The sequence below is a fragment of the Sabethes cyaneus genome, chromosome 3 (genome assembly GCF_943734655.1).
Source record: "Sabethes cyaneus chromosome 3, idSabCyanKW18_F2, whole genome shotgun sequence".
NCBI classification, from domain to species: Eukaryota; Metazoa; Arthropoda; class Insecta; order Diptera; family Culicidae; genus Sabethes; species Sabethes cyaneus.
The window spans coordinates 127222414-127247884 of NC_071355.1; the positions used below are offsets into that span (position 1 = coordinate 127222414).

Sequence of the window (25471 nt, forward strand, 5' to 3'; positions counted from 1 at the left end):
TCACCCGGATAATCGAGTCTAAAAACCCGGATAATCGAATCCCCGGGTAATCGAGTCCCCGGTTAATCGAATCCCCGGATAATCGAGTCCGGCCTGTATAAAGAAATGTGCAAAAAAAAGTATTTAAAATATATTTTTCCAACATATTAGCAATAATGCAATGATAAACTTTAGGCAATTTATTATTAGGGTAAGGTGGGGCAAGACGGGTCACGGGGCAAAATAGGTCAGTTGCATTAACATGAAAGTTTCAACTTAATCCAAGCCAACGATTTTTTCATATACAGTAGAGATTTGTATACCGCGGATTTCTATAGCGCGGGTACCACGATATTTCTATAACGCGGTTTTCCGCGCATAACAAATACACGTAGCATATGGGTATTGAGGTTATTGGGGCTAAACTCGAATTTTGAGCGATTTTGAACAAATACGACCGTGGTGTCTTTTAAGAAGTTGTAGGGCATATAATAGTTGACTCTCTAAGTGTTATACGGAAACCACAAAGTTACGGGTTGCCCTGCTGGAGGTTCCGGAACATCCGTTGAAATTTTCGTATTGGTAAAGTTGGTTAAAATTGGTAAAATATTTTTGTAGTAACTAAGACCGGGTAATTGATACAATTTTTAAAAAAAGTAATAAATAAGTGACCTTAGGAAGGTGGTCCTCCGGAAAATTCAGAATATATCGTGAATATTTTGAGTGTAATTTGACTACAAAAGAAGTATATTTCGACTATTTCTGTGTCAATTTGGCCCTTGGATGGTTTACCGGGAGAAAATTCAAAGCTTACCTAAAATTGGTCACTGGAAATGCAAATGTTTTTAATTTGTAACATATCAAAATGAAATGGAATATCAGCAATCCTCAACTAAATAGGTCGCTCACGACTCGACATGGTCGCTAAAACGTTCACTGGAAAATTAGGATTTGCCGTCAAAGTGAACAAGAAGTGAAAATTCATGCTGAAGCCCGCGTTACAATTTGAAAAAGAACATTTCGGATTTAGAAACAGAAATTATGCAAATACTGCAAATGTTCGCTGACAAATAAACGAAATTATTTCGCAAGTTTGTTGAAATTGCCAATTTTGCTAGTGTAATTTGATAGATTTGGTATAGTAAACTGAACTACCGGTAACATTTACTATACTTACAAATCTAATACAAAATTATACAAAATTTGAGATATTTGCTATTAGATTTGTAAGTATAGTAAATGTTACCGGTAGTACAGTTTACCAGGTATTGTGCTTTTTTGGGAAAATTTCAACAGAAATCTAACTATCGTAGTTAGCCATGGCTATTCCGTAATCCGCATTGACGGTATCTAATATTTTTGTGGGTTTTGCCTGAGAAAAACTGTGAGAGAAGTATTATTGCTTTTGTTTTCACCTTTTCCTGGACAATTCAGAATGGGGCTTCTTGTAAGAGCGAACAGGTTACGAAAACTTTGTTGCTTTCGTCAACGCGATAAGCAGTTCGATGCCCTTGATCATCAATTTTCCTTTTTCCTTTTTTTCCTTTTTTTCGGGTTATCCAACTGGTCGCTTAATAGCGTATAAAACTCTGCGCTGGGCCCTTTTGTGTTGTCAACAAAGTGTCAGGGAGACCTCAAACATCAATTCTACCTGACGAGACAGGCACTGGCGCCCACTAAAACACAGGTAGAGCCCCAAGCATAGCCGTCACGCCTATACCCGCAGGCGGAGGCGTTTCGGCCCTGCGCGGACTCCACGAACTGACTCTAAGATCTCTCTGCCAAAGGCCGGAATGTCATATTTTAAATATAATGATGATGATGACGATGATGATGATAATGATGATGATGACGATGATGATGATAATGATGATGATGAGAAGAAAAATAATAGATCGAATTTGTAAATGTGCTTTGGACTTTTTGTACCACTCGAGTTGCAATATGTGGTATAGTGAAGAAGTGGAGAATTCGTCAGCCCCGCCTGACACTGGTCTTCAACCGCGCGCACGCTTTTAGTTTCCCAACACAAACAACCACAAATGAACCAATAGATAAGACAAATTTCGGAGCAACTCGGATCAACTTATCAGAGCAAATTTAATCTTTCATCCCCTTAGCATTCACAATGCATTCCCACGATACAAAGTAAATTGAGCGCAGCACAAGCTGGACGTTTGCGGTAGTCGACAGAAGCTTCAAAATATAGAGACTCGCCCGCCGACACCAAAGTGCTGTAAAGCTCTGGGCTTAAACGTCTCTTTAAGACTCGACCCCTTCCCATAGACAGAGCCCGCGGGCAGCCATCAGAGCTCAGGACAGCCACGGGGCCAGTGCAAAAATCCTACTCTATCTAGCAGCACCGCCTAGCCGAAACTTGAACACGCGACACGAAATGACCTAATTTTCCCATCTGCTACCTAAGAAGTGCTATTACCCGTAATCATTACAGAGTGGTCCTTCGGCATCCAATCGGATCTGGTATCCCGCTTACATCCCCTTACTAACCCTAAGCCTCGGACCAAATGAATCAATCCGACATTTTTCGGAGATATTTGTGACAGTTGTTATAAACATGGATGAATCCCAGAAAACTTCATCTATTGTCAGAGATCCCCATACTAGCCTTATTCTTAAACGGAATAAAAGCACTTTCTGAACAACGCAACAATCACATTTGGTAAATTTTTACCCCGAGTCCCACTTGAAATCACAAAAGTATTTTGATATATACCCACATTCAGAAGTAAACGTGACCGCTGTTCATTTACTGATTAGTTAACCCATTATGACCCAGCGTATGATATATCATACCTCGTCTTCAAAACCTGTTTACTGCTGAATTTCAATAGTTAGCATTGTTAATATATCACTACAAGAGAGATAAGACATCAATCTGATGTGTGTGTGATATAATTTGTCAGTTTTTATCATTTCATCTGTATTTTCAACAGTGCAAAGTTGTGACAAATGGCGGAAAAAAAGTTGAAAAAATGTCGAAAAAATGTTTGTCTCCAAAACGCATGAAAAAGTCTACATTTAGTGACAAAACATTACCTGACATGTAAATTAGTATTTATATGTAAAGTCTATCACAAAATTCGATAAGAAATCTGTAAAAAACTTTGTGATTTGTTTGTTTGAAACTGAGCCTATAAAATATTTAACCTGCGATATTTTGGCCTTGAAAGCATTCCAAATGACGATTTTGCGTTTCCCGACACATTCGAGCCATAATATAATAGATTACAGAGTTTCACTTCATTTGGTCCAAATTTAGGTATACCCGGGTCATAATGGGTTAAAAAGCCCTACACCACGACAAGGTTCAGTTTTATCGTAGGGATGCCCTTGATCATCAATTTTAATTATTTAATATCAGATTTTTCGATGCATTTCATAGTGGGCAGGTTGAGTCACAAACCGCTGAATTTATATTCCTATTTCACATTTTTCAATTCAAGGTTGAATGAACATAATTCCGAACTCAAAGAACAATTTTCGCTTGTTGACATCTTTTTACGGATGTTCCGGATTTGTCGGAGAATCGCATGATGGCTTCTCAATAGCACGGATTGCTTACTTTACTTATATTACGCCAAATAATAAACCATAGGGACTTTAAAAAGAATTCTGAAGCTATGAGAAGACTTCACAGAAATAAAAATTTAGCGAATGTTCCGGAAGCTCTGGAAGACCAAGAGGGGATTTTTTCTGTCTCACCAAGCATCTGTAAGATGGAAAAATATATACTTGACATCTTTCCCAAAGGAACCATGGTCGTGTTGATTCAAAATTTCGTAAAATTCGGCTATAGCCCCAATTAACTTAATTTCCATATGCTACGTGTACTTGTATAACGCGCTTCTTATAACGCGGGTAATTGGGACCGCGGGTAATTGGGACAAATATCGACTGTAGTAGCTAAAGTAACGTTCTTTCATCATAATTCGTAATTTATCTTTTACCCGTTTTCGATAGAAAAATTTGAATGTGAAATCTGCATTTGTTACGCGATACACGAAACGATACAAAACGAAGCAGATCCAATATTTCATCAGCATAAAAAATAGCAATATGTTTTCTGTGTGCTCTTATCATTTGTAAAACCACATAGGATAACAATATTTGTTATATACTACAAAAGTTTTAAATAAACATGTATATTGTTCTACCAGCTCAACAGGAGCAAGATGGGTCACATTGAAAAAAGCTTGTGTGGCACCCTATGTTTGTCCATATATCTGTATTTTTGAGTTTCTGTATTGTTGTAAATGACTATTTTTAGCTGGCCCGGCGTATATTTTATCCACAAAACAGTTAGTCCGGCAAAAGGTTAGTTTTTCAACATTTCACTTTTTATCTGATATAATTTTTATTTTATATCGTTTTGTTTATTTTTGTCGCCAATTTTGAAATATATAGGGAGATTAGGGGCATAATGAGCACACGGGGCGAAATGGGCACCTCTCTTTTCTACGAAAGTACACATTTTGTAACATCATATGGCATGCGAAACACTGCTGTAGGTACTACAGTATCTATTTATCAAAAAATGAGTGATCTCTACTTTTAATGCACGGAGTTATATTAAAACACACAACTTGGTTCTCAGACGCTTAAAAAATTATAATTTTGGTGCACAACCAAATAAGCTTTTAGATCATTTAAATATTTTAAACTGTCAAGTGCACACTGCAACATGATGTATACATTGTATCTCAAATTTCACCTTCATTGAAGTTTTGATTTTATACTATAACTAGCTGACCCGACAAACTTCGTATTGCCACAAATTAACCTGTGTTGTACATAAATCATGAATCTCGGATGATCTTTGTCACAATCTCGAGTTTTGCAAGTCCCTCAGTGGGCGGCGCTTCCGACGGCGGGTCACCGGCAACACTCGCGACCGTCTCGTCCTGAATGATCTAGTGATACTATATAGTTTTTGTGGTCTTGTATTGACTAATGTTTTATGGAAGAGTCTCGAATTTCTCGAGTTCGATTAGTTTTTGAGTTTCGCAAAAATTTCTGTTTTATTTGTATGAGAGTCCATATCCCCCTACCACAGGGGTGAGAGGTCTCTAACTATCGTAAAATAAATTCAAGACTCCAAAATCTCCCACATGCCAAATTTGGTTCCATTTGCTTGATTAGTTCTCAAGTTATAAGGAAATTTGAATTTCATTTGTATGGGAGCTCCCCTCTTAAAAGGGGAAGGGGTCGTAATTCACCATAGAAAAAATTTCTGCCATCTAAAACTCCCACATGCCAAATTTGGTTCCATTTGATTGATTAGTTCTCGAGATAAGAGGAAATTTGCATTTCATTTGTATGGAAGCCCACCCTCTTAAAGGGGAGATGGGCCATAACTCGCTTTCTAAAGAAGAGAGGGGTCTCAATTCACCATAGAAAAAAATCCACTTACATTACCACTTACATATCAAATTTGGTTCCATTTGCTTGATTAGTTCTCGAGTTATGAGGAAATTTGTTTTTCATTTGTATAGGAGCCCCCCCCCCTCTTAAAGTGGGGAAATCCATAGAAAATATACCATAGAAAATATTCTTGCCTACAAAAACACCCACATGATAAATTTGGTTCCATTTGCTTGATTAGTTCTAGAGTTATGTGGAAATTTGTATTTCGTTTGTATGAGAGCCCCCCCTCTTAAAAAGGTAAGGGGTCCTAATTCATCATAGAAAAAATTGTTGCCTCCAAAAACACCCACATGCCAAATATGGTTCCATTTGCTCGATTAGTTCTCGAATTATGAGGAAATTTGTATTTCATTTGTGCAGAAGCACCCCCTCTTAGAGTTGAGAGGGGTCCTAATTCACCATAGAAAATATTTGTGATTATAGAATTTCATTTGTATAGGAGCCCCCCCTCCTAAAGTGGGTAGGGGTCCCAATTCATCATAGAAAAAATTTTTGTCTCCAAAAACACCCACGTGCCAAATTTGGTTCCATTTGCTTGATTAGTTCTCGAGTTATGAGGAAATTTGTATTTCGTTTGTATAGGAGCCCCCCCTCTTAAAGTTGGGAGGGGTCCTAATTCACCATAGAAAATATGCTTGCCCTCGAAAACTTTCACATGCCAAATTTGGTTTCATTTGCTTGATTAGCTCTCGAGTTATGAGGAAATTTGTATTTCATTTGTATAGGAGCCCCCCCCTCCTAAAGTGAGGAGGGGTCCCAGTTCATCATAGAAAAAATTTTTGTCTCCAAAAACACCTACGTGTCAAATTTGGTTCCATTTGCTTGATTAGTTCTCGAGTTATGAGGAAATTTGTATTTCGTTTGTAGCCCCCTCTCTTAAAGTGGGGAGGGGTTCTAATACAACAATGGAAAATATTCATGCCCTAGAAAACTTTCACATGCCAAATTTGGTTCCATTTGCTTGATTAATTCTCGAGTTATGAGGAAATTTGCATTTCATTTGTATAAGAGCCCCCCTTCCTAAAGTGGGGAGGGGTCCCAATTCATCATAGAAAAAAATTTTGTCTCCAAAAACACTCACGTGCCAAATTTTGTTCCATTTGCTTGATTAGTTCTCGAGTTATGAGGAAATTTGTATTTCGTTTGTATAGGAGCCCCCCCCCTCTTAAAGTGGGGAGGGGTCCTTATTTACCATAGAAAATATTCTTGCCCTCGAAAACTTTCACATGCTACATTTTGTTCCATTTGCTTGATTAGTTCTTCAGTTATGAGGAAATTTGTATTTCATGTGTATAGGATCCCCCCTTCCTAAAACGGGGAGGGGTCCTAATTCATCATAGAAAAAAAATTGTCTCCAAAAACACCCACATGCCAAATTTGGTTCCATTTGCTTGATTAGTTCCGAGTTATGAGGAAAATTGTGTTTCTTTGGTACAGGAGCCCCCCCTCTTAAAGTGGGGAGGGGTCCTAATTTACTACAGAAAATATTCTTGCCCTCGAAAACCTTCACATGCCAAATTTGGTTCCATTTGCTTGATTAGTTCTCGAGATATGAGAAAATTCGTATGGAAGCCCCCCCTTTTAAAGAGGTGGAGGAGTTATAATTCCCCTTATAAAGAGGGGAGTGGTCTCAATTTACCATAGAATAAATTCTTGTCACCGAAAACACCCACATGCCAAATTTTGTTCTATTTGCTTGATGAGTTGTCGAGTTATGCAGAAATTTGTGTTTCATTTGTATGGGAGCCCCCCTCTTAGTGGGGGGAGGGGTTTCTAACCATCACTAAAACCTTTCCTGGCCCCAAAAAACCTCTACATGCATATTTTCATGCCGATTGGTTCAGTAGTTTTCGATTCTATAAGGAACATACGGACAGACAGACAGACAGAAATCCTTCTTTATAGGTATAGATTAGTGTAAAAATCCATTTTTACTTTATCTACTTGACTGGGAGCGAAATGGGCACCCTTAGGTGGGGTGAAACGTGCACTGTCATATTAACTAACCTGTCAGTTTCTTTGTTTATCGCGTCAATGCTTGTTTACAGTGGTGATATGTGTGGTATTGTGACATTTATACTATATTGAGGGGTTTGCCCGAACTGTGTAATAAGATGTTTACACTAGATTGGTAGAGTCGCGAGTAGCGGATATCGATGAACAGTGAGGGATGTCAATGTAAGCGGCCCGTGTAGTCAGTCAGTGGAAGCACCTCAGGACCGGCAACATGGGATATCACAGTATGAATATGCCAAGAGAACCCGAAAGACATAATTGGGAAAAAAGCCTTGCAAGTGGCCTTGACCACTCTAAGGCGGGACGGAATACCCACAAAACAAGTCGCCAAGCACCACAGCATTCTGCGGCAGTCATTAGCTCGGTATGTGAGGCCATACGAAAGGGCAATCTCGGGACAGGAGGTGGACCAAATTAATTCCTTCAAAACTGTTTTCGCTCTTACTGCAGAACAAGAGCTGGTGGTCCATATTTTGTATATGGAGGTTCGATGCTACGGTATTACCAGCCGTGAAATCAGAACCCTCGTATACCAGCTGGTAGAGGGAAACGGAAAAGCATATGTCTTCAACACTAAAACACAGCTAGCTTAGGCGTCATCAGAAACTTTCCTTGGCAACCTCCGCGGCTTAATTGCTGTCGTAGCCAGTGGAAGGAGCGGAGAAGAGGAGTAACTGCCTAGGAGGGTAGCCTTTCTTGTCGGGACAAGTTTTTCCTTTCACGGATAACACGAATTAAACTTGTCTACTTTAATCTCACATATTTAAAATACAGCGGCTATATACAACTATGTACACTTTAATATAGCGCGGCGTGCACGATTTGGCATCTACATGCCTGCTGACTATACGGCATCTGAATGCCTACTCTTTCAACTTACTTTGCTGCTGCTGTTCAGAGTGGTTTTATAACTTTTAGTCACAATGTCAATATTGTTGGCAGAGAAAATAAAGGCTTAATTGTCGACAGCAATTGCGCTTGGGTTAGCAGTAACTCACCGTTGGCTTACAGCGAGTCGACGCTTAGTACTGGTTGGAGTATTCCAACATACTGCCCCCCTTGGAAGCCGTAGGGTTTCAAAGTTATCCCCTTCTGCAGTATGGACCGAGGGCGTCGAGGACGGTAGCACGAATTTGACTCCGTCAACTGCTATGCAGCCGGTGTCGATAAAACATGTCCGCGAACGACTCCGCTCGTCTCGCGATCCAGAAGTATCTTCCGTCTAGAGTGCCACCGGACATCGCAGAGCTGGTCTTGCAGAGGCAGTTCAACATTTGCTTAAGCTGACTCCTGAGGTCGATGAAAGTGATGTCCCGGTTAGAATACTCGATGCACGAAGCGACGTGATCGAAGTTTTGCTGAGATGTGCTGCGATGCGAGATGAAATGCGATTCTGGACACAAGTTCGAAGCGATGACCTAGTCAGGTGGTACGATGTCTGCAGGCTACGTTGCAGGTCGAGAGCGATGACGTACGGAGATAGAATGTGGAAGCCGAGTAGAACGAAACGATGAAAGGCTTTTGTGTAGAGCTGTAACGTAAGCTGATTTAACATCTTACTGCTTTACATGCAAAAAACTACTTAGCTTTAGTGGGAGGTGGGGTAGCAGTTCGGTCGCCACGGTTGAACGAAACGCGCTGCCCTTCATGCTTGTTGCTGGGTCCTGCTTGTCACGTATGGCGTGTGACTTACTGGAGAGGAATTGGCACAAGAGACGCTTTGGCGCTCCGCATTGTAAAGTTGATTGTGATTGTATGTTCGATGCGCAGCTTGAGATGACGGAAGCTGGTTCCGCGAAGGCTGGCTGCTGGTTCTCGTAGACAGAACATCGAGCTACTGATTGGTCGATGCGCAGGATGAGATGGCGGAAGCAGGTTCCGCGAAGGCTGGCTGCTGGTTCTCGTAGACAGAACGTTGAGCTACTGATTGGTCGATGCGCAGGTTGAGATGGCGGAAGCAGGTTCCGCGAAGGCTGACTGCTAGTTCTCGTAGGTTGAACGAAGTGCTGCTGGTGAGATGTTGAATAGCTGTGCGGAATCGACTGCTTGAAGCAGGACTGAAATGGCTACCGCGTAAACTGGTTGCATTGGAAATTACATAGATGGCTACTTATCTCGAGCTGGTGGTGGGATGGCGGTTCGGTCGCCACAGTTGACCAAACGTGCCATCCCTGTTTGCTTGGGTTGCAGGAACTGCCTGGCCACGTTTGGCTTGTGGCTCGATGAAACTGGAGATGACTGAAGCAGCAAGAAACATCGTCGAGATTTGTTGTTTGAAACACTGTGCTGATTGTAACAAGGCACCGGAATGCTGGATGCGTTGAGTTGCTCCATTTAACCACACGTTTGAAGACACTACTGTTGCTATTGCCTTAATTTCTTCACGTACGGAAAGTAGCGTTTGGACTGATAGGCAAATCGATCACGGTGAACTCTTCTCCATCTGCAACCTTTCTCCTATATAGCGGTTGAGCATGATGAAGCGTGCAACTTAAACACTTGTCTCTGCTGAAGCACATTGGATTGTCAAGTGTGAAGTCGCGGTTAGTAAAGTGGGCGGAACAGAACTCGTGGTCAGCTTCTATTTCGTCGTGCGTTTGTTCTCTCGACGACTTGGAATGACTTCGCCGAGCGGAGTAAATGGTTTTGAATGTATTGTTCACTATATTGTCACGGAAATGGTCAAGCAGTGAATAGCAAGAATAACGACCTTTCACCAAGTCGTAACGAAGGACGTACAGCGTAAATCTTTTCATTTCACGTAGAGCAACGATCGGACTGATGGTAAGCTTAGTACATCTTACGCGTGGATGAGCTTGCTACTGAGTGCTTAGATGCGGCACACACCCAAAAAACGATATAGAATTGAGATCAATACTAGCACGTACGGTAGTCGCTTAAATTACACTTAACGTGACTAGTTTAGCTTCTCTGATTGTGAGTCGTTTATCCACCGAGGGTAAGCTTAGTATCTGTCGTGAATAAAATACACATAGTACAGTTCCCCCACAATTATGGACCATTTAAGCAGAAGTATGATTTTAAAACAATCAATTGTAGCGCATACTATTGTTTAAAAACAGTTTATAAATATTTTTAGTTACAGAAATATGTAATCTTTCAGTTGATTCAGTTATTAAACCCATTTAGTGTAAGTTTTCCACGGAAATTAAGCTTATATTATGACTGATCAAATACACAATTATGGTTCACTTTTGGAAGCGGTCACAATTATGAAACAATTTTCATCATATTATGGATCTGTTCTGTTTCTGTTTGCAGCACGAGGTGGGGCAGTTAGAGCCAAGTCTGTCCAGGGCTGAGATAAGGTGGTTGTGATAATGATAAAAGAATCCTTGCGGATAACGCTAGCGCCATAATGCGTTGGTGATTATGGATTAATGAGGAGGAAGAAGAGTGACAGAACTTGGCTCGTTATAATTGTGTACTTGGTCAATATAGAATAAGATGGCTTGTACTTATCTTGTTTTCTCCTTCCTTTGTTTGTTTCCTCATCTTGTTCGACCCTTTCTTACTTTGTGCCTATTCACGGCACCACGGCGTCCTCATCCATCGTTGTCACCAGTGTAGTCATCTGTGGCTGATGTCTTGCCGCCCCTCACGACAACATTATTGTTGCCGTGAGAAGAAGCGATAGAGATCAGGTAGAGAAAGAAAAGAAAAGAAAAGAAAAGAGGAAATTTTAATCAACATGTTGATTGCAATTTTCGGGTTAGTAATATCACGAGAATTCTGTCTGTCCATTCCCTATGCTACTACCGACTAACTACTCGCTAGGATGGACGCTACTCATCTCTCCAACTACCCATGTCATCACGATTGACCCAGCGCTGTTCAACCACCTATGCTCATTAAAAGCCACAGCCGCTTCTTTATCTACCATCTTTGCAGTATTGTAGCTGTTGGCGTAAATTTTCGAATATTTTGTGCGGAATATTATTCAAGAGCAATATTATCCCTCAGAACTGTCGAAAAACTACTTGAACTTCCGAAAAATAGAGCAGATTCGATATAATGGGGACTGGTACTCGCTCGTATTATTCCCGGTGGCATTAATTGCATCTTTGTAGCGGTAGTCAACCGATTTGTCGGTATGCTCTTCAGACCGTGGTCAATTGAAATGATTCTGTAACTAAGAAAGGATGAGGTGGATCAAGTAGAACTTCACTTGGAGATATGTATATATGCCGAGTTAAGTCTTAAGTGCAAGCTGTCACTGAAGCAAGACTTAATAAGATGTTAACGACGTTGATAATTCTATGAGGATGGTATTGAATCGAAAAAAATCCTCATACCATGTCCATATATTATGTACTATGACCATATTTTAGGAAGTGGGAATGATGGTATATTGAGGACAGCCCTTCGCTATCGCTTGAATCAGCCAGAGAATCGAATACCTGTTTTTACTTGAAGAGCTATACTCTAAAAAGATTTAGTTAGAAATGGAATTCCAGTTGAAGTCTGCCAGGATTGGGCAATGGACAGGACAAAATATATATCGAGACTATAAAGCTTTCCGAGAGATCCACTAAGTCCGACCGCGACGACAGCAGCAAGAATGGAGAGGAGCAGGCCGCCGGTGAGTTGCCACCGACCGCGTTGCGTTGCGTCCGACTTGATGCACTCTCCGACAGAGGCTCATCAGCATTAGGAGGGCCCTTGGGAGACAAACAGCGTCATTCATGATCATTTTATGTTGTTAGTTGAATACCGTTAACGCGGTTAGTCACAAGACATGCAAATCATTCTGATAAAGAAGGGAAATAAGAAAATAATAATTATAATTAATTACATCCAAAACAATACAATAGAGGTGACAGTGACAGCAACGATAGCAATATTAGTAATAATAGTAATAACATAGGAAACTGACACAGGAAACACAGCTACTGACTATAACTTCCTGCCCATTAATAATTGTAGTTTGGCAGCATGGGTATAAGAAGAATTTCCGACTCATCATAGAACACTCAAACATATATTCATTCGTACCTATACACCCATGCACACTCATACATGCATACACATGTATACATGTACGTGTGTGTATATTTTTCAGTGCTATGCTGTCCATAATCGCATAACAGCCACAAATTCTATGGCAATCTCATAGAAAATGTCTCGATTACGCAAATAAAGACATCACATCATTTTTGAACACTCGTTCGTTCTAACTAGCGATAAATTTTAATTTTCATGAGTAAGTCAAAATCTCATGAATGGTGGGTAGGATTTGGTTTCAGTTTTCTAGAGAAATTTCTGTGCATACCAGCAATTCATCTAGGGAACTGAGTAAGCCCTCCCGGTGCTTCGGCCCAAACGGATTGAATTTAAAATCAAATCCGTTCGATTTCGCTCCATTCCGCTTTACGAGCCACATGCTACACATAAAGCTAAATTATGCAATACTATACTACATACTACACATATATCTAACTTAAACTGTATTACATTCTACATGCGGAATTAAATTTAGGAGTCTGCCGAAGTGCGCGACAAACCACCTACCCATGGGAGGGATGTCGATAATTAAAAAAATATAGCACATTTTATTACACTTTAAGGGTGACCGTGAACCCGCCTAATAGGGTGACACAAATTTTTGTTTTTTAAACGCGTCCATAAAATAGCGACTACACAAAAATTGTAGAACACACTAAAATAAGCAACTTTGCTGCATATAGTAACTATTTATCTCTTACTGGTTGCGATTTTAATGATTTGTTCAAAGAAACAACTTTAAAATCAAGCAAAGCAAAGCCATGGGTGTAAACGTCCTTCAGAACTTGACAGTTGACCCTTCTTTATCGACAGACTACGCAGCCGGTTATTAGAGTACAGGAAAATTACGGGGTTAGGGCAAAGATACTCTTAACTCTGTAGCGGCACCGATCAGTCGAGATTCGAACATACGACGACTGGCTTGTTAGGCTGGCATTGTACCTCGACATTAACTGCGCGGGTCACTTTAAAAGCAGTTCTGCTTAAAAATTTTACACACGATGTTTTCATTGCTTTCCTATGTTCTATAAATTATTTACTCTGAAGATTGTTTATCGCTAGGATGCATATAGATGATAACTAGTACAGCGTTAACAAACAGTGAAATTAAGTTCCGAAGACGTATATGGTCATTTCCAGCGCAAAATGCTAAAAAAATCCATTTTTTACTCGACTATTTTCGATTGGAATTCGAATGTGAAAATAATTTCTTTGTAAACCTAATATTTGACGAGCAACATTTCAAAAGGTCCAATGTGCAAATGAGAGATTCTCTTTGCGTCTCCTCTCTTACGATTATTACGACAGCATAAATGCACTTGAATGCGGTCTATTTTGCTGAAACGGTTGCTGGTGTTATTGGAAAGCTATTTCTTTAGACACAACATCCTTTAGACAAAGGTTTGACAAAACGGGTCTTTTCTTTTAAAAAGGAGGTACAGTTGGATTTCAAATTTGGCATGGTTCGATTTTGGCATGCCTCGATTTTGGCAACAAACGTATCCGTTTTTAGCAACACACGATATTTATCTTCCAAAAATATGCTAAATATCAATCAGTTTCCGCATACACGCTTTAAATGACGAAAAAATGATGCCCTGGGTATGTTTATGAAAAAAGTTATGTGGTTTCAAACAATAATATTTTTATTGCCGTAGGACTTCGTCTTACCGCAGGGTGTCAATAACTTATTTGTACCGGACGGACAGCTCTTGTCGGACTTTTTAAACATAAAATGGGTGCAATCGGTGATTAATGATATTTAGTCAACTTCTAAAGCATTTATATTAAATTTTTTCACATCTAAAAAGGGCCTCGATTTTGGCAACATAGGCAACACGCATTTGTTGCCAAATTCGAAATCCTACTGTACTGCTAATTGTTGGGAATACCAATCGGCAAGATTGATAATTCTTTCTGAGATTTTTGCTATAATGAACAATCTGACAAAATTTGGTTCAAATTCGTTAAGGTCGATTACACGGTTACCGAATACTTTACATGAGTTGACTCTAATAGATAATTTTTAGATTTCACATCTGAATAACTTGAGAATGGCTGGACCTAAGAAACAGTTTATTTAAGAATTTAGTTCAAAGTGATGCGTATAGAATTTGACTGTCAGTTTTATAAAAATTACAAATTCAAATACAAATCAAAAATAATATTTGAGCTGGAAATGCCCATATCAAATGACATATAAGATGGTATAACAAAGGTTGCTTTCACCCCTAGGTGGATTATATCGGGTTTTTTATTTGGGCAATAATGGAATTAACAAATCACTATTATCTCAGATTCATCGAAAACTTGCTGAAAATCGGAAGTTATTACAACTTAATATTTGTAAGATTATAAGTGAGTAAATTTTTGTGTGAGCAACCTGAATAAAGTTTTGTAGAGAAATACACACCATACCGGTAATATCTTTTTATTATTTTTAGAGCGGCCAATAAGCCAGCTGTCAAACAGAACGAGTGAAAGTGCATTTTCCTATGTTGCTCCACCAAAAAATAACTCTCGCTCGGTTTGTTTGACGTTTGGCTTATCCGCCCTTTTCAAATGTTGGTCGACAAATGCATCAGATTTTGCTGGTACAGCCTGAATTCGTTAATTGGGCTACGACTGCACCACATAACAGAAATGGAAGTAAAAATCCAAACACGTACATGCTACTTTGTACAGATACTAGCGAACCTGGCGGTAACGAGTCACTTTTTTCCACGAAAACACACGAACGCATACGAATGCACACGAAAGCATGTGAAAGCTGCTTAGGATTGCCAAGTCTGAAAATTACAAAAACCGGCCGGTCGGTCCTGCCTCCAAAAAAGTGCAGGGGGCGGGGTGGGGGTTTGCTTGCAGGTTGCTGTGGTATTTTAGTATTTATAACATATCCAGCTTTCCACGAGCGATAATGGCGGATATTGGGCACTCTCTTACGATTATTACGACAGCATAAATGCACTTGAATGCGTCTATTTTGCTGAAACGGTTGCTGGTGTTATTGGAAAGGTAATCCTTTAGACAAAACATCCTTTAGACAAAGGTTTGACATAACGGGTCTCAGGGGCGGACATTTGCCCCGTTGCCCGGTGCCAGTAAAAATTTCGTTGTTACACAAAATAAGATTTTCCAAAATTTTTATTTCAGTGAAACGCTTTCTACGACTCCCGAATTTTCAATTGCTGGGGCCCCATGATTTATGAAATCAACCGATTTGATGATTGAAAATTAAGCTTCAAATGGGACTGTTGGGGCCCCGAGCTTTAAACCAAAATTTCTATTTCAATTAAACTTTTTCTACAACTCACGAATGTTCTATTGCTGGGGCCCCATAATTCATGAAATCATTTAAATTAAGCTGTTGGGTCCAAGCTCTGAAAATACTAATATTACCAGCTTCAATTCTTAGAATTTAAAAGTAGAATTAGTATTTCAGCCGCAGTTATTTTACTACTCACAAATATTAAACTGTTGGTTTAAGCTCCATACTTAGTTTACTTCAGTGGCGACGATCCGTTATCGATCCTGCGTCGAATGAATTATGGTTCTCCAGTACTCAATCCTGGGCTACCATTCTTCAAACCCCTCGAACACCAGCTGAACGTGCATCATCTTCGATAGCGCACATCTATTGGTTGCGATGTCTACTACGAAGTCTACGGCCTCTTCTTGATTCTCTGCTTAAAATAATTTTAGCTACTCTTCCGTCAGGCATTCTAGCCACGTGACCAGCCCAGCGCAGACTGCCACACTGTACTATCGTCATTATAACAGAATATTTGCATTCTTAATACAGCTCGTGGCTCATGCGTCTGCACTACACTCTATTTTGCATTTTGCAAAATTTTACGCTGAAACCCCAAGCACTCGTCGATCAGCTTCCTTTAGCGTCCATGATTTATGTCCGTAAAGGGCCACCGAGAGGAATAGCTACAGGACTTCGGCTACATAACGCAACACGCAGAAAGGCCAATTTGCAGCTGCAGTTGAACCGTTCCGAATTATAATGGTCCATTGACCATTTTTATCAAAAATGAGCTTTTTCCAGAAATCGTATCTTTTTGCATAGATACTCTGCAAACAATAAAAATACAAAAAAGTAGGTTTCCAATCTACTTTTTTCATGTTGAATTTTTGGTTTGGAACAGAATTTTTAGAGAATTACGTGTCCTGTAAAATTTACTGAATGGTCAACAGACCAATATAATTCGGAACGGCTCAATTAGTCGTTTTATTTTGCGACTTACATCGTTGTCACATGTCACATATACCGCCATCCGGGGTGAGATTGTGCCACGGGGGTGAGATTGTGCCAAAAACCAAAAATGTTTATTTGTAAAAATTTATTAAATCTATAGAAACTGGTGACCTAAATTCAAAATGATGATGGACATAACATATTTATTCATAACTAAGAATGGAACACAGATAATATTAGCAAACTATTTAGCCTAAACAGGGTTTCAAACAGTGGCGACTCGTCCGCATATTCAACCTGTTCATAGGACAGGCAAGCAAAATTCAGCCCGACCAAATTTTGTTTGCACCGACGCATGTGCAATGCAATACGAATTTAGTTTAGTTACGAAGCTGATGAGCAAACAGTTCAACATGACATTTGAACGTTTCTTTCGACTTTCGAGATCTCAATGCACAAGCATACCAACGCATTATTCCTCTGGTATTGATTCTTGATACTGAATTAGCACCAGGAACAATGTGTTGGTACGAAGGAGATAAAAAGAGAATGTGACACAGCTTTTACTCGAAAGCGCGGGCGCTTTATTGTCTCGTTCATCTTCAGCATTGAACAACTTACTACCACATATCCCTATGGCACGCGCTTTGATTCCATATTTTATTTAGTTAGGAAGCTAATGAACAAAACGTTCAACATGACGTTTGAACGTTACTTTAAAGATTAGCACCAGGAATAATGTGTTGGTACGAAGGGGATTTGAAAATAGAGCGCGGTTGGCGATTTGGCATGCATTATTCGCAAAATTTTCTCATTAACTCGTTCATTTTTAGCATTGAACAACTTACGCATATTGCTTGTGGTGCGTGTGATGTGCGCGCATCGCAGTAAGGTGGTAATTCTTGAATTTCGTTCAATAGGTAAATTGAACCAAAAGTTTTCGGTTTGTAATTAAAATTCAGAGACCAGTTTGCTGGTAAAGTAAACCGTCATATTCCGTTGCTATTTAAATAAATAGGGATATTCACGTAGCGCTTGCTATGTTGCGAATACGGAGTATTGCATACTTATGCTGCCGCTACTCGCATAACAGTTCCATCTCCATAGAAACTGGAACTGCAATGCGAATTGCGGCAGTATATACACGAAATACACCGTTTACGCAACATGGCAAGCGCTACGGTGAAAACCCCTAATGTTTGTTTCATGATTAAAATATAGAAATGCGATAATAAAAAAAGTTGCGTATTAATTTGTATTTTTCGCTGGTTGAACAGGTAAGCTAAACCCCCACGAGTCGCCACTGGTTTCAAAGTTCGCGAACAAAAATGCGCGGAAATAACGCTTGTAAAAAATGTCCCGCATAATTCAACCCAAACAAGAAATCGCATCAACTTGCTATCTTGAAGGTATATAAACTAATCATTTACAATGTATTGAAAGATTATTATGCGTTGGATAAGTTTTGATTACGAAAATAATATTTTTCGAAACTTTGTACTTTTCGAACTTCACGGGGGTGAGATTGTGCCAAGCCATAATGATCGATCCAATTTGTGGATTTCACATTCACAACAAAAATACGTCAGTATACACCAGTACACTCACATTCTTTACTATTGAGCACAATATTTTGACAGATTAGATTGCATCATCCATTGTGGAGCAAACAGCATCGTAGGTCTGCTAAATAATTTTAACTAATTTTTACTTTTTCTCTGGAGAATTCAGATGCTTTGCTCTCTAATATAAGACGAATATATTATACCGTGTATAAACTGCACTTTTAAGGAGGGGGGAGGGAATGGGATAGGCCACATGTTCTGCGGCCGCGGGTTCTCGAACGTAGTAATGGTTACTTTTGTTAAATGATCAAATAGGTATGCCCCCTTAGTACACACCCCTTCATATATCTCCCCCTTGTTAACGCTAGGAACGCTACTGGCTATATAAAGGCTGTACATTGACTACAAACTCATTTTTAGTTATTTCAGACCGCTCCGGGTAATTTTCGTTCGTACTTTTTGTATGATGCGTTGTTTTTGGCCGACCCCCTGCCCCTAATAGTCCACTACTTGTGTGAACTACTTTATACTGATATTTATGTGTATTGTTTATAAACATGCTAATGTTCACTGCATAGGTTTTTAGTCTAACTTTATGTTTTTGGCACAATGTCACCCCCTAGAATGGGTGAGATTGTGCCAAAGTTCATGCACTTCCAGTAAAATTAGGTTTCATTGTAACTAAACCATCTCTACGGTAGTTGTTAATTGAACAATTTAGTATATATTGACAGGTTTGAAATAAGCTTAGTTCCTAAATTGTGTGTATAGTGAGCTAAAGAACAAAAATATATGCTTTTTTGGCACAATCTCGCCCCGGATGACGGTATATGAATTCATCTACCACTTCATATCGTTCCCGTTCAGTTCCTTTTTGGCACACACCATTTGGATTTTCACACCATGTACTTCGTTTTGGCGATGTTAATGTTAAGCCTCAATTTCCCAATTAAATGACCTAAAGGCTTCTTCTCCTGCTCTACTTTTGATTTCGGTGATATCGACGATATCCGCATCTGGTGATATCCGCAAAATCAAAAAGCACGTGAGGTCTCATCCGCTATTCTAACTCATAATTTTTACTCATCCAGCGTCACATGAATCAACGTAACTAGTTCTGTAGAAAAACCATGTCCTAGCGTTAACTGTCACAGCTCATTTCGTTTGACTGAATCGTATGCCGCCTTAAAATCCATAAAAAGATGATGAGTCTGCAAGTTGTACTCCCGGAACTCGTCAGTTACTAGACGCAAGGTAAATATCTGATCCATCGTGAAGCGACCCTCATGAAAACCAGCTTAGTACTCGCCGACGAAGAACTCCGCTACCGGTCTCAGTCTACAATACAGGATAGAGAGAGCACCAACTATATAGGCAAAATTAAGCAACGTAATGCCTCGATAGTGGCGAAATGAGGCCAATCAACCACTCCCCCGATATATATTTTCCACCCATATCTTGTTCCTGACAATGAGGCGGCGAATTGTTTCGTACAGCTGCTCGCTCCCCGCGTTTAGAAGTACAACCAAGATACTATCCTTTACAGCAACCTTACCATTTTTCAGCTCACTGTTGCCCTCTTAACCTCCTCCTGTGTTGGAGGCTCCACAGTTTGGCCGTCACTCGCAATTCTTATCCTGTACCTGCTGACCTTCGTGTTTACTTCTCTATTCAACAGCGTCTGGAAATACTCTTCCACCTAGCTACTACCGTCGTTTTGTCAGTAAGCTGGTTGCCAGCGCTATTATTGCACATCACAGGCATGGCAAATTTTTTGTACCTGACCGTTTTGTAGAAACTCCGTGTGTCGTTGCTGGCGAACTTCTCCTCTGAACTGGCGAGCACGTGCTCTTCGTGCTGGCGTTTTTAGACGGTGGGTTCTTTTTTCCGCAGCTCTGACAGGACGAACCAAAAAGATTCGCGCAGAGTCTCTGGGATTCCTCGCATTGGAATCATGTGAAAAAATTCTGCAGACGATTCTCACAGAATACCTTGCTTATAGAAGCAGGACTCTTATAGGAGAGTCCAAGAGTTGAATCTCAGGGATAGCTATAACTCGGTACAGGAATCGCCTGCGCTATCAAATAAGAATGCTGGTCTCCGGATTCTTTTCTCTGTTCTGACGTGTAGACGCAGTAAGCTACTCATATATATTGAACTGTTCCTATCATTTATAATCATTTATATCAGCTTATTTGATACTTGCAATTTTGCATGTCATTAACCCTATAACTTAAAATCTGCAGAAATATATATGGGTGATAGATGAGGAAAACGCTGCATTGGTGGCAAAAATGCACAGTGGCACTCATCAGAAAGTGTTCTTCCGGGTTCGCTGAAGTACGGTCAGTAAAGAATCAAATACTCACGCTGCGGCAGATCCTCCAAAAAGTCCATGAATTCAACGCACAATTATTTCATTGATTTCAAGGTTGCGTATGATACCATCGACCGTAAAAACTTGGCCCTTCTAACCTCGCAGGGGACTTTATCAACGTGATGGTCCCTCATGTGGGCTGTTTAATATGCCGCTACAGGATGTTATGAACGGAGCAACACACAGGCACAAACTTCAGCAAATCTATTTAGTTCGTCTGCTTTGCCGATGAAATAGATATTGTCGATAGAACAACATCTGTAGTGGTGGCTAAAAAACGAAAACTCAAAGCAACGAAGCAATCTTCTTTCGGTTGAAAAAAAATGCGTGCAAACTAAAATACCATGAACCGCTAATATGACGCACATGCTAAAAGGTGGTGACTCGGTCCTAGTGATGAGTGAGTTTGTTTTGTTTCGATCGTGCATCGAGCCGTTATGCCGCCCGTTCTCCCCGTACTCGTCACTCGACAGTGCCTGAGTCGAGTCGAGTTGCACGACATGACTTACTAAGTAGATTCCATTCATTCGATTTACTGTCCTTGTAACGCTGATGTCTTTTGAGTAGATGTCGTTTTTTGTGTTAATTTACTATCATGAGAATATTGCAAATTGGGGCCCCTAATCTCAAAGGCCCGGTGGACCCTTTGGCTCCCAGTCCGCCCCTGACGGGTCTTTTCTTTTAAAAAGGAGGTACTACCACTAATTGTTGGGGGCACCAGTCGGCAAGATTGATAATTTTAAGATTTTTGCTTTCTGACCTATAATGAACAATCTGACAAAATTTGGTTCAAATTCGTTAAGGTCGATTACACGGTTATCGGATACTTTACATGAGTTGACTCTAATAGATAATTTTTAGATTTCACATCTGAATAACTTGAGAATGGCTGGACCTAAGAAACAGTTTATTTAAGAATTTAGTTCAAAGTGATGCGTATAGAATTTGACTGTCAGTTTTATAAAAATTACAAATTCAAATACAAATCAAAATAAATATTTGAACTGGAAATGCCCATATCAAATGACATATAAGATGGTATAAGAAAGGTTCCTTTCACCACTAGGTGGATTAAATCGGGTTTTTTATTTGGGCAATAATGGAATTAACAAATCACTAATATCTCAGATTCATCGAAAACTTGCTGAAAATCGGAAGTCATACCTTTTTTTTCCTTTTTTTCGGGTTATCCAACTGGTCGCTTAATAGCGTATAAAACTCTGCGCTGGGCCCTTTTGTGGTGTCAACAAAGTGTGAGGGAGACCTCAAACATCAGTGCTACCTGACGAGACAGGCACTGTCGCCCACTAAAACACAGGTAGAGCCCCAATCATAGCCGTCACGCCTATACCCGCAGGTGGAGGCGTTTCGGCCCTGCGCGGACTCCACGAACTGACTCTAAGATCTCTCTGCCAAAGGCCGGAATGTCATATTTTAAATATAATGATGATGATGACGATGATGATGATAATGATGATTATAAGAAAAATAATAGATCGAATTTGTAAATGTGCTTGGACTTTTTGTACCACTCGAGTTGCAATATGTGGTATAGTGAAGAAGTGGAGGATTCGTCAGCCCCGCCTGACACCGGTCTTCAACCGCGCGCCCGCTTTCAGTTTACCAACACAAACAACCACAAATGAACCAATAGGTAAGACAAATTTCGGAGCATTAGTGGTCATCAACTTATCAGGGCAAATTTAATCTTTCATCCCCTTAGCATTTACAGTGCATTCCCACGATACAAAGTAAATTGAGCGCAGCACAAGCTGGACGTTCGCGGTAGTCGACAGAAGCTTCAAAATATAGAGACTCGTCCGCCTTCCAACCCTCGAGACCAAAGTGCTGTAAAGCTCTGGGCTTAAACGTCTCTTTAAGACTCGACCCCTTCCCATCGACAGAGCCCACGGGCGGCCATCAGAGCTCAGGACAGCCACGGGGCCAGTGCAAAATTCCTACTCTATCTAGCAGCACCGCCTAGCCGAAACTCGAACACGCGACACGAACTGACCTAATATTCCCATCTGCTACCTATGAAGTGCTATTACCCGTAATCATTACAGAGTGGTCCTTCGGCATCCAATCGGATCTGGTATCCCGCTTACATCCCCTTACTAACCCTAAGCCCCCGACCAACTCAATCAATCCGACATTTTTCGGAGATATTTGTGACAGTTGTGATAAATAGGGATGAATCCCAGAAAGCTTCATCTATTGTTAGAGATCCCCATACTGGCCTTATTCTTTAACGGAATAAAAGCACTTTCTGAACAACGCGACAATCACATTTGGTAAATTTTTACCCCGAGTCCCACTTGAAATCACAAAAATATTTTGATATATACCCACATTCAGAAGTAAACGTGACCGCTGTTCATTTACTGATTAGTTAAAAAGCCCTACACCACGACAAGGTTCAGTTTTATCGTAGGGTGTTTGCAAGGCAGATTGTCCAATCAATAAGTGCGGAATCGCTCATAAAGGTTCTATTTTGGTTTAAATCGTTTCGGTATCTTCAGCACACTTATTGCTTGCAATGTAACGAAAAAGTGCGTCGAAGATACTGAAACGATGTAATGCAGGATCGCATTTTGGATGGTACAATAATTGTTTTTGTTATTTTCCTTGCAATCTGCAATATACAAGGTATACAAGACGGAAAATCACAACTGCTACTATTGCAATGCAACTGATTGCAAGGAAAATTGTCCAATCAATAAGTGCGCAATCGCTTATAAAAGTGCTATTTTAGCTTAAATCGCTTCAGTCTCTTCGGCGCACTTATTGCTTGGAATGTTACGAAAAAGTGCCCCGAAGATACCGAAACGGTTTAATGTAAAACAGAACTTTTATGAGCGATCTCGCACTTTGGATGGTACAATTTTTCTTGCAATCAGCAATATTGACGAGAAATTGCTGTACTGATCGATTGGCTCTGATACTTGTGTATGTAAAATTAAACATGAACTGCAGAGTATATGATCATAATTACTAAAATTTTGTACTCGTACCCGGTTATAAAGTACGTACCTGCCTCATTATTCTGAACCATAACACTCAAATCATTTATTCCTAATTTGTCAATACCACAAGCATCGGAAAATTTTTCCAGAAACATGTATATTATGGTAAAGTTTGGATCTAATATGCACAAATTCCTGTTGTCCGGTCCCATACTTGAATTTATTCACACTTTTTGTTTATCTTCCTTACTCACGTACACGAATTACTATAAAAAGATATCAGCTAGCGCTAAAGCATTGCAAACATTTCAAATACAAAAATAAAATTACTGACTGTGGAACAACAATATCGAGACATAAAACGTAATTTATATTGCGGGTAGGAATATTTTACAGCAAAGTAAATCTAACAAAGGTTTCTGATTATGACTTACATGGAGTCTAGAGTGACTATATACAGAGTGGCGACAATGTCAAAATTGGAATAATAATTATCTGTCAGTGTCATTCCAATCGAGCAGACGACCTATCCAACGCGTATGGCGGCATCCATAAAGTACGTCACGCCTATAGGGGGGAGGGGGGGTAGACCTAATCGTGACGATTTGTGACGTAGGGGGGAGGGGGGGTTTGAAGTTATGTGACGTCACATGAAAAAAAATCAAATGGAAAATTTATTCGGGATATTATAATTTAGCCTTCCTTTTAAGATACAACTATTGAAGGTTTCTATAAAATTAACGTTCTGATGAATTTTAAAACAAATAGTTAAATTTTTTGAATGAAAACTTTTTTTCAACAGCACTCATTTATTCTTCTATGTAGTATGAACTCTCCATTACGGCTTTACAGAATATGCAGTACACCGCTGAAGAGCTACTTGAGTACCGTCTTGCCTAAAAGATTTTTGCAATCGCAAATAGCAGTCGCACAAACTCCTGAGAGGCTACGGGGTGCTACCAGAGACCCATGGCAATGTTTTTCCTTGATATTCGTGCTGAACTCAATCGATTAACATAAACTCATACCGAAGTTCCACTGCTGCTTTTAAGGTTTTTCAGTATAATTTATACTGCCCCTCACTCAAAAGCTCTCTGAAGAATAGAGTTTATGCCACTTGCGGACTAAATTTCGCATCTAAGGTAGTGTTGAATAATTGCACGATTGAATGAATACACAAAATGACGAAATCCGTCAGAAAAGTTCTTCCAAGGCGTGTTGCTGCAAGACGTCAGCAGGAAGTCCTGATTCTTTCAACTAGATCAGACGAATTTGAGTGGATGGATGTAAAGGACGTGGATATGCGCGAAACATTCATCGACGACACATCAGCGACTTCTGATATTTTCAAAATCCGTGAATCGATGACTTATAAGCTCAAAAATTTTCCTTGTTTTATTTGCTGAAATTCATTTGATAGCTTTAAATAAAAAGGTTGAAATGAATATTTAATTTTTTTGTTGTGAAGGAGGGGGGGGGGTTGCCGTGACGTGACGTACTTTCTCAGGGGGGTCACCGAATGTGTGACGAAATGTGACGAGGGGGGGAGGGGGGGTTGATTTTGGTCAAAATTTGCGTGACGTACTAAATGGATGTCGCCTATGCAGGAAAGAGAAAGAAAAACCTTGGAAAAGCCGCATTGCATGTGGAAGATGAAAACATATTGCTGATTCGCTATGTAAGCACAAATCGATCTCTTTTACTCTCATGGAATTGCCTTATGGAAAGTTTATGAATAGTTGGTGCAAAGTTTTGTCTATCCTTTTCACTCTTTAACAAACCTGTGCACCGACTTCACAAATAGAACAAACTTGGTAAGGTGGCAGCACCGTTTCGCGCACATATAGCGAATTGCATAAGGAAAATTGTACCACAGAGAACAGACATCCATTCA

At 39.9% G+C, this 25471-nt stretch overlaps 1 protein-coding gene across 3 annotated transcripts in view; it reads right to left on the reverse strand.

Moving 5' to 3' along the window:
• LOC128744343 (remodeling and spacing factor 1-like) overlaps window positions 1–23896 on the reverse strand; it is a 165706-nt gene extending 141810 nt beyond the window's left edge. For 2 of the 3 annotated variants that reach the window (XM_053841263.1, XM_053841262.1), the window contains exon 1: window positions 23645–23896. In XM_053841263.1, coding sequence (XP_053697238.1) covers window positions 23645–23789 — 145 coding nt within the window. In that variant the 5' untranslated portion in view covers window positions 23790–23896. The remainder of the gene's footprint in view (window positions 1–23644) is intronic. The other variant, XM_053841264.1, reaches the window with a different exon arrangement.
• Between the last annotated feature and the right edge of the window lie 1575 nt (window positions 23897–25471).